An 11286-nucleotide genomic window follows, 5' to 3' on the forward strand; every position below is an offset into this window, starting at 1 on the left:
TTGTCCAAGGAGGGACTAGTGGACTAGTCACTAGTGGACTAGTGGACTAGTCACTAGTGGACTAGTGGACTAGTCACTAGTGGACTAGTGGACTAGTCACTAGTGGACTAGTCACTAGTGGACTAGTCACTAGTGGACTAGTCACTAGTGGACTAGTGGACTAGTCACTAGTGGACTAGTGGACTAGTCACTAGTGGAATAGTCACTAGTGGACTAGTGGACTAGTGGACTAGTCACTAGTGGACTAGTCACTAGTGGACTAGTGGACTAGTCACTAGTGGACTAGTCACTAGTGGACTAGTGGACTAGTCACTAGTGGAATAGTCACTAGTCCACTAGTGGACTAGTGGACTAGTCACTAGTGGACTAGTCACTAGTGGACTAGTGGACTAGTCACTAGTGGACTAGTCACTAGTCCACTAGTGGACTAGTGGACTAGTCACTAGTCCACTAGTGGACTAGTGGACTAGTCACTAGTGGACTAGTCACTAGTGGACAAGAGATCCAGTAGAACTAAAAGACACGTCATTTCATGCGTGGTCGCATGCTGAAAATAGCCGATCTACAAAGCTCACAACCTCGTCGCGCATTGTGAGCTTGCAGATCGGCTGACGTATATAAGCTAAACTGTTTGAACAGATAAAAAACCGATGACTTATTTGCGATTAGTCGCGCGATTAACTAGATAAATCATGTGATTAATAATTGCAATTAAAATATTATTTGATCGTTGGACAGCACTGCTATTTCCTTTAGTGCCCACTTTGAGAACCACTGCTCTAACAATTTCCCTTTGATGTGTGCGTGTGTGTGCGTGGGCGCGTGCATGTGTGTGTGTGTGTGTGCGCGCGCGTGCGTGTGTGTGTGTGTGCGGTTCCCCCTCCAGATGATCAGGTGACCTCCAGGTCCAGCCTGTACTTCCTGATCTCTAACGAGGGGAACCAACACCTGTACGTAACGCAGGCCACGCTCTGGCTCTACTTCAAGCTCCTCCCCCTGGCGCCGCTGGAGCCCGGGGGGACCGCGGGGGGCCCGCGAGCGCGGCGGAAGGTCACGGTGAAGGTGTACTACCAGGTGATGGATCATTATACAGTGTCATGAATTCAGTGGCGCGCATAGATGGACACTAGGGGGTGCTGGAGCACCCTCTGCCCTTTTGGCAATTTAGATCTTAAAACGTTTTATTTATTTTCTTAACCCATTCTGACCTGAGATCAGATTCATACGAGGTTTCCACTGGACACACACTGGTCTGATTAACCCATTCTGACCTGAGATCAGATTAAAAAAATGTCAGTCGTTCTTCGATTTTTCAAAAATAGCAGACCTACAAGCTCGTAGCGCGCCACTCGGTGGCGCGCTATGAGCTTGTAGATCTGCTATTTTTCAATAGCTAAAGCATAACATGATGCTAAACACCAAAATGGGTTCCCGTTCAGAATGGGTTAATTTGTAGTGTGTGGACCATGCTGGTGACATTGATCAAATCTTGATAAAAAAAACGCTTCTACTATATTATTATTTAGGTCCCCACAATCTAAAGCTATATGTTTCTATGTGTCAGTGGTTCTTCCATTAAAATAGCAGACCTACAAGCTCGTAGTGGCGCGCTATGTGAGCTTGTAGATCTGCTATTTTTTCAATAGCTAAAGCACCACAATGGGTTCTACGCGTTTCACTTGAGCGCACCTGCCCCTCTAAATGTCTGTGCACGCCACTGCATACATTCAATGTTAATTTAACTCTGAGAGTGCACAGGTCCATTTGGGTTCCATTTGTACTAATTGGACCCCCATTTGAAGAGATATGCCAGGGACCCCCCTCTCAATCTCTCAACCCAGTTTGACATAAAATAAAGGCGAAAGCCACAAAAAGAAACATTTAAAAGAAATAAAAATTGAAATGGCCTGTCTTGGTTTAAAGCCCACTCACCACGACAAGGTGCAGGCCGAGAGTGGGGAATCTGTATTATATTCAGACCGTTCCCATACAGATTTACAGCCGATATAACTGATTATATTATATATTTATATATATATATATATATATATATAGAGTTAGAAATGCATCCCTCATTTCTAACTCTATATATATATAGAGAGAGAGAGAGAGAGTTAGAAATGCATATATAGTTAGAAATGCATCCCTCATTTCTAACTATAGTACTGGTGGTTTTATTTATAGCTCTTTCTGGTGATATTGTTGTCCACTCATTCTGTACGTCTGTGGCGAAAAATGTCATTTGGACAAAAATGTCCACTATAGACCGATTCACAGAGGGTTTCCTGGGTGCGGCCATTACTGAGGTGTACCATTAAGCGCAACAGCACTGATTAGCTACACCTGAGCACCTGCTCCATGGATTACACCTCAGTAATGGCCGCGCCCAGGGCACCCCTCTGTGAATCGGTCTATAAACCAGCATGGAGACGAACCCTGGATGACCCCTCCATGGATGGGACGATAATCCTTGTTATTCTTTAACAAAGGTGGCATTTTAAGTTTTAATCACATTTTGCGTATCACGGTAACATCGTTAATCACATTATTTATTTATTTTGGCAGCTAAGTGTAATTTTAATAGCATGTAATTTGTACGTAATTTTTAACATCCCATCCCCCAGGAGCCCGGCCTGGGCAGCGAGTGGAACCTGTAATAACATGTGATGTTTTAACATCCCATCCCCCAGGAGCCCGGCCTGGGCAGCGAGTGGAACCTGTAAATAACATGTGATGTTTTAACATCCCATCCCCCAGGAGCCCGGCCTGGGCAGCGAGTGGAACCTGGTGGAGAAGCGCGTGGAGCTGAAGCGCAGCGGCTGGCACACCTTCCCGCTGACGGAGGCCGTGCGCCGCGTGTTCGCGCAGGGCGACCGGCGGCAGAACCTGGACGTGCGCTGCGAGGGCTGCGAGGAGGCCGGCGTGCGGCCCACGCTGCTCTCCGCGCCGGGCGGTTCGAGTCCCGGCGACGAGTCCCACCGGCCCTTCCTGGCGGTGGCGGCGCGGCAGGGCGAGGGCGCCGAGCAGCGGCGCCGCAAGCGCGGCCTGGAGTGCGACGGCGGCTCCGGGCTCTGCTGCCGCCAGCAGTTCTACATCGACTTCCGCCTCATCGGCTGGAACGACTGGATCATCGCGCCCGCCGGCTACTACGGGAACTACTGCGAGGGGAACTGCCCCGCCTACATGGCGGGCGTGCCCGGCTCCGCCTCCTCCTTCCACACGGCCGTGGTCAACCAGTACCGCATGCGGGGCATGTCGCCCGGCTCCATGAACTCCTGCTGCATCCCCACGCGCCTCTCCACCATGTCCATGCTCTACTTCGACGACGAGTACAACATCGTGAAGAGGGACGTGCCCAACATGATCGTGGAGGAGTGCGGCTGCGCCTAAAGGACTCCAGGGGGCGCCCTCCAGAGTCTAGGGGGGGGGGGGGAGGGAGGGAGGTAGGGGGGGGTGGGAGGAGGGGGGGGTCGTAACGGCTCTTTCCGACTAGAAGAACTCAAAGGGAACCGTGTGTACGGCGTTGTCTGTGTCACGCCGCGGGGAGGGGAGGGGGAGGGGGGATTCGTTTTGATCGCACATAACGAACGCCCCACATACACACACACACGGCTCGGTTCTCTGACGAGGTTCTTCTCTGGGAACCTCATTTTGGGGTCCGTCCGTCTGTCCCCACCCCTGAACCCAGAACTCAGAACTTTTTATCATTTCATTTGTTGTTTCTCCTAAAATAGTGGAAAACAGATGATCTACAAGCTCACAACGCGTTGTGTCGCAACACGTTGTGAGCTTGTAGATCTTCTGTTTTCCACTATAGGATTATTATTATTTTTTTAATGATGTACCTCCCCCTTCAAGAGAGGTTCTGGACTGGTTCTGAAACACTTCACGGGTTAAGGAGAGGTCCAGGTTCATCGGAACGGCTCTGGGGGGTTTCAAACCGAGCCGAGCATTTCAACACGGAAACTCAAAAGACGAACTTCTGTAAAACAAGAGTCACCATAATATTATTACATCAAATAATTATAGTTATAGATACAAAGCCATATTTATGGACTATTATGAAACATAACAAATAAAACATACGCACGCACACGCCAACCTCATCCACACGTTACGTTATCTCCACGACGCTCCTTCATGTATGCCTTCGTGCTCAAACACCTGTATATATATTTATGTTTGTTGATATCCTTATTTTGTTAATGTTATTAATTATATGCTAAGGTGGAAGTTCCTTTTTTTGTGCGTTTTTTTTTTCCCCTTCTTTCTTTTCTTCCCAAGACGACTCACTCAGAACCCTTTTTGTAAAGTAAAGCCGTTCGGTCTCCTTATCAAAGGGATGTGAAGATTCTGGTTCCGCCACAAACGGGTTAGGGTTGATGTGTCGGCGACCCGCGAGCCCGTCCCGACCCACAGGTTGGGAACCAGTACAAAAACAGCTCTGTTATACTTACTGTATAGTCTACAGTATAACATGTTATACTCTAGATTCTACAGTATACAAGAGTAAGACGCGCAAACGCGGGAAGCGAACGCAGCTCGTACATATTTGGGTTTTGGACGTATAGCTGCTTTGGGGACTCCTTTTATGGTTATGGCTGAGTCATGGTGACGTAACAGCGGGACAGACACTTGCATCAATCACAAACAAATCACTCAGCTCCATATATGGGCACAAAAGCGTGACACACAGACAGACAGACATGATCTGCTAGGTCTCATAGTAAGTGCTCACTGCGTTCGCAAACATGTTATACTGTAGACTCTACAGCATATGCTGTAGAGTCTACAGTATAACAGAGTATAACAGAGTATAACCCTAACCCTGTTTTTTTAGAAAAAAAAGTGTTAGCAATTTGTTAACCAAGGGCTTCAGTTTCCTTGCTATCCATTTACAGTAACGTTTCTTACTGTACTGTCTGTTCTGTACTGTACAATCAATCACGTTTCTTTTTTTTTAAAAGTACATGTCTACTTTTCTTTTTTCCCTCGACCGGCGGGTATCGCGTGTCCGTCCGCACGGAACGCCTTCACGTTGTGACAACAGACGGCGGGCCGACACCTTTGACCAAACGAGAGATGAAATGTACACCACAGAACTTAACCCTTTCTGGGCGGGAGCCCCCATTATGTTAAAATAGCAGATCTACAAGCTCATAGCGCGCCACCGAGTGGCTGCTATTTTTGAAAAAATCGTAAAAATGAGGCACAAATCTATGAATATATATATTCTTTTTTTTTTTTTTGACGTCAGGCCTAAATGGGTTAATATCAAATCATCCTCAGACATGACACAAGGTAGCTTGGAGGTACATCTTCTCACACATCAAACCATTCCACGTTCTCAGACTGTGGTTTATGTTTCACCTTCCCTGTGACTCTGAGTGTTCAGATAGTACAGGGGTTCCCAAAGTGGGGTCTGGGGACCCCCAGGGGTCCTTGAGGGAGTTCCAGGGGGTCCCCCATGCAGCTAAATGATGGTTTGGACCACATGGACCCTTATGGGTCTGTAACTCTGAGAGGGTACAAATGGAACCAAACGGACCCTTATGGGTCTGTAACTCTGAGAGGGTACAAATGGACCCTTATGGGTCTGTAACTCTGAGAGGGTACAAATGGAACCAAACGGACCCTTATGGGTCTGTAACTCTGAGAGGGTACAAATGGAACCTTATGGGTCTGTAACTCTGAGAGGGTACAAATGGACCCTTATGGGTCTGTAACTCTGAGAGGGTACAAATGGAACCAAACGGACCCTTATGGGTCTGTAACTCTGAGAGGGTACAAATGGAAAGAGTTAAATTAACATTGATTTTACAATATACATTGGGGGTCCCAGAGATATGAATGCCATTAAATGGGGGGTCCCGTATGTAGACTAATGCATGTGGAACTGGGGGTCCTTGACATTAAACAGAACTGGGGGTCCTTGACATTAAACAGAACTGGGGGTCCTTGACATTAAACAGAACTGGGGGTCCTTGACATTAAACAGAACTGGGGGTCCTTGACATTAAACAGAACTGGGGGTCCTTGACATTAAACAGAACTGGGGGTCCTTGACATTAAACAGAACTGGGGGTCCTTGACATTAAACAGAACTGGGGGTCCTTGACATTAAACAGAACTGGGGGTCCTTGACATTAAACAGAACTGGGGGTCCTTGACATTAAACAGAACTGGGGGTCCTTGACATTAAACAGAACTGGGGGTCCTTGACATTAAACAGAACTGGGGGTCCTTGACATTAAACAGAACTGGGGGTCCTTGACATTAAACAGAACTGGGGGTCCTTGACATTAAACAGAACTGGGGGTCCTTGACATTAAACAGAACTGGGGGTCCTTGACATTAAACAGAACTGGGGGTCCTTGACATTAAACAGAACTGGGGGTCCTTGACATTAAACAGAACTGGGGGTCCTTCACATTAAACAGAACTGGGGGTCCTTGACATTAAACAGAACTGGGGGTCCTTGACATTAAACAGGTTCAGAACCACTAAACTATCCCAACAATACAGGTGACTCGGTTCAATTCTGTTCTCTCTTTCCTTCCTGCTGCCACCAAACCACACAAACATCATAAAACATAATAACAGCCTCCCTGTAGCGTAGCGGGGACAGGTAATGGTACACCTGTAGCGTAGCGGGGACAGGTAATGGTACACCTGTAGCGTAGCGGGGACAGGTAATGGTACACCTGTAGCGTAGCGGGGACAGGTAATGGTACACCTGTAGCGTAGCGGGGACAGGTAATGGTACACCTGTAGCGTAGCGGGGACAGGTAATGGTACACCTGTAGCGTAGCGGGGACAGGTAATGGTACACCTGTAGCGTAGCGGGGACAGGTAATGGTACACCTGTAGCGTAGCGGGGACAGGTAATGGTACACCTGTAGCGTAGCGGGGACAGGTAATGGTACACCTGTAGCGTAGCGGGGACAGGTAATGGTACACCTGTAGCGTAGCGGGGACAGGTAATGGTACACCTGTAGCGTAGCGGGGACAGGTAATGGTACACCTGTAGCGTAGCGGGGACAGGTAATGGTACACCTGTAGCGTAGCGGGGACAGGTAATGGTACACCTGTAGCGTAGCGGGGACAGGTAATGGTACACCTGTAGCGTAGCGGGGACAGGTAATGGTACACCTGTAGCGTAGCGGGGACAGGTAATGGTACACCTGTAGCGTAGCGGGGACAGGTAATGGTACACCTGTAGCGTAGCGGGGACAGGTAATGGTACACCTGTAGCGTAGCGGGGACAGGTAATGGTACACCTGTAGCGTAGCGGGGACAGGTAATGGTACACCTGTAGCGTAGCGGGGACAGGTAATGGTACACCTGTAGCGTAGCGGGGACAGGTAATGGTACACCTGTAGCGTAGCGGGGACAGGTAATGGTACACCTGTAGCGTAGCGGGGACAGGTAATGGTACACCTGTAGCGTAGCGGGGACAGGTAATGGTACACCTGTAGCGTAGCGGGGACAGGTAATGGTACACCTGTAGCGTAGCGGGGACAGGTAATGGTACACCTGTAGCGTAGCGGGGACAGGTAATGGTACACCTGTAGCGTAGCGGGGACAGGTAATGGTACACCTGTAGCGTAGCGGGGACAGGTAATGGTACACCTGTAGCGTAGCGGGGACAGGTAATGGTACACCTGTAGCGTAGCGGGGACAGGTAATGGTACACCTGTAGCGTAGCGGGGACAGGTAATGGTACACCTGTAGCGTAGCGGGGACAGGTAATGGTACACCTGTAGCGTAGCGGGGACAGGTAATGGTACACCTGTAGCGTAGCGGGGACAGGTAATGGTACACCTGTAGCGTAGCGGGGACAGGTAATGGTACACCTGTAGCGTAGCGGGGACAGGTAATGGTACACCTGTAGCGTAGCGGGGACAGGTAATGGTACACCTGTAGCGTAGCGGGGACAGGTAATGGTACACCTGTAGCGTAGCGGGGACAGGTAATGGTACACCTGTAGCGTAGCGGGGACAGGTAATGGTACACCTGTAGCGTAGCGGGGACAGGTAATGGTACACCTGCCGACACGACACGGCAGTCACGACACCCCCAACATTCCGGGAACGGCCCCTTCCAGAAGCACAACACGGAATGCGACGGCTTGAAGGTTCACTGTCAGTTCACCACGCTGGGGCTGGGAGGGACAGGCCACCACCACGCTGGGGCTGGGAGGGACAGGCCACCACCACGCTGGGGCTGGGCTGAACCGGGCTGGGCTGAACCGAGCTGGGCTGCTTCCACCTGGAGACATTTAGGAGGGAGGGGAAAAACAAACGCCCCGTTTTTATGCCAGTTTGATCGGACGTTCTATAGACAGCTGAACAAATCAACAGTTATTGATAAAGGATATTCAATAGTTTGGGGATCTATCTATCTATCTATCTCTCTCTCTCTCTCTCTCTCTCTCTCTCTCTCTATCTATGGTATCACCACTGAAATGAATAGGCAGGCTGTCGTGCACACATAGACATCAAAGGGGGCTTTTTACCCGTCTGTAAAACAACTGCCCTCCTGAACTTGAACACAGCATTTTGCGTTGAACTGACGCGTTTATAAATCCATGTCGTTACACACCTGCATCTCCACTATAGCTAAAGAGTGCCGGGTTGCACCCCGAGAATAGCTGATGTACGCGACGCGTTGAGAGCTTATAGATCAGCTATTTATTTTGTCCAAAAGTGCCCTCTGACGGGACCTCAGCCCCTCTGACACTCTCTTCAAGTCCAAACACCTGACATATAGAACGCCAACCGTGACCCGCCCACCTGACAGGTGATTGGCTCACCCACCTGACAGGTGATTGGCGAATTGGTGAATTCTATCCTCCCACGGCTCACCCCAGTGGGCCCCCAGTGGGCCCCCAGTGGGCCTCCAGTGGGCCCCAGTGGGCTCACCCCAGTGGGCCTCGGGCCACAGTTTGGGAATCACTTCCGATGAAGAAATCTTTAATTTCCCCCAAAAACCTTTACAATATAGTTGAGGAATCACTTTAATCTAATCTACCTGCTCTACACACAACACGCCCCGTGTCCTTTAATCTAATCTACCTGCTCTACACACAACACGCCCCGTGTCCTTTAATCTAATCTACCTGCTCTACACACAACACGCCCCGTGTCCTCGCAGCCTCGTGGCGCTTCGTTTAAAACTCAGAGAGTTAAACTTTAAGTTTCTCAACTTATTATTCCTGTATTTCGTTTCAGTCCTCAAAAAAAAGTGAACATGAAAAATAAAATGTGCTCCGTTCCTGATGGTGTGTAAACTCGCTTCTGCACTTAATACCCCAAATGCACACTTTGATAGCACTTACAGATTAAAATGCCTTTAAAAGACCCCCCCCCCCACCAGGTGGCGCACCATTGCCCCACCGCACACACACACACACACACACACACACACACACACACACACACACACACACACACACACACACACACACACACACGTCCTTTTCGTAAAACAAAAGAGAGGGAATAAAATAAGTGCCGCATGAGCTATGCAATGTATAGTATTTACTATTTACCCGTTATTAGGTTGTTACCGTGACCCTATAGAGCGCCGCAGCCCCGCCCCCTACCAGGGCCCAGCCCCGCCCCCTACCAGGGCCCAGCCCCGCCCCCTACCAGGGCCCAGCCCCGCCCCCTACCAGGGCCCAGCCCCGCCCCCTACCAGGGCCCAGCCCCGCCCCCTACCAGGGCCCAGCCCCGCCCCCTACCAGGGCCCAGCCCCGCCCCCTACCAGGGGGCCCAGCCCCGCCCCCTACCAGGGTCCAGCCCCGCCCCCTACCAGGGCCCAGCCCCGCCCCCTACCAGGGCCCAGCCCCGCCCCCTACCAGGGCCCAGCCCCGCCCCCTACCAGGGCCCAGCCCCGCCCCCTACCAGGGTCCAGCCCCGCCCCCTACCAGGGCCCAGCCCCGCCCCCTACCAGGGCCCAGCCCCGCCCCCTACCAGGGTCCAGCCCCGCCCCCTACCAGGGTCCAGCCCCGCCCCCTAGTTGGCTTCGTACGACGCTTAAAAGGTCTTTAAATAAATAACTTAAGAAATGCCGTTGGGATTCATTTCCTGGGCCACTGGTTGTTCTGAAAGGGGGCGGGACTGCAACGCTCTATAGCTCTCTATATAATCTATCACCAATACTTGAAATGAAATCTTTCGCTTATCTTCCCAGCGAACGGTTGTTAGAATATTTGCACTGAAGAGTTGCGTGATTAGTAATAAAGATAAAGTAAAACAAACAAAAATTAAAAAAATGGGGGAAAAAAAAGAAAAAAAAAAAAGAACTGCCATTGAAAAAAAAACAAACATATTTTTATAAAAGCAAATTGAAGCTCTGCTCAAATGTAAGATATATGTTAACATGTTACCAAAGAGGCCAAGGATGTTTAGCTAGGGCTGGGCGAGATATCAATATTATACTGTATGGACAATGTTGGGTGGAAACGCCATATTTTTTTAATTTAATCTTTAATTATGTTTCTTCCCTTCGTAAATGTATGCTCTACACTTGGTCGTCGTACAGCAGAGTCACACTAAAGTAGTGAAAATAGCCGATCTTACGTGTTCACGTTTACGTCTGTCTTATACATAATGAACCAATGAAAAAGAGCTTGTTGTGACCAGAGTAATCTAGTAAGAGAGTGGCGACACGCTTTGACCTCGCCGCAAATATAGCTATAGTTCCACACATTGTAACTATATCCCATTGAGACAAAGCAGGGTGCTATGGGTTATAGTTCCACATATTGTAACTATATCCCATTGAGACAAAGCGGGGTGCTATGGGCTATAGTTCCACACATTGTAACTATCCCATTGAGACAAAGCAGGGTGCTATGGGCTATAGTTCCACACATTGGAACTATCCCATTGAGACAAAGCGGGGTGCTATGGGCTATAGTTCCACACATTGGAACTATCCCATTGAGACAAAGCGGGGTGCTATGGGCTATAGTTCCAAACATTGTAACTATATCCCATTGAGACAAAGCGGGGTGCTATGGGCTATAGTTCCACACATTGGAACTATCCCATTGAGACAAAGCGGGTGCTATGGGTTATAGTTCCACACATTGGAACTATATCCCATTGAGACAAAGCAGGGTGCTATGGGCTATAGTTCCAAACATTGGAACTATATCCCATTGAGACAAAGCGGGGTGCTATGGGCTATAGTTCCAAACATTGGAACTATATCCCATTGAGACAAAGCGGGGTGCTATGGGCTATAGTTCCAAACATTGTAACTATATACCATTGA

At 49.3% G+C, this 11286-nt stretch overlaps 1 protein-coding gene across 1 annotated transcript; it reads left to right on the top strand.

The window, feature by feature from the left end:
• Nucleotides 1-886: 886 nt before the first annotated feature.
• On the top strand, nt 887-3396 carry LOC308312203 (inhibin beta B chain-like; the record flags this gene model as incomplete). Its single annotated transcript, XM_080794590.1, has 2 exons — nt 887-1074; nt 2758-3396. Coding segments are annotated over 2 exons (821 nt in total), but the record flags the coding sequence as incomplete, so codon positions are not given.
• Nucleotides 3397-11286: the final 7890 nt, after the last annotated feature.

This window comes from Protomyctophum bolini (assembly GCF_963924005.1).
Source record: "Protomyctophum bolini genome assembly, contig: SCAFFOLD_316, whole genome shotgun sequence".
NCBI lineage: Eukaryota > Metazoa > Chordata > Actinopteri > Myctophiformes > Myctophidae > Protomyctophum > Protomyctophum bolini.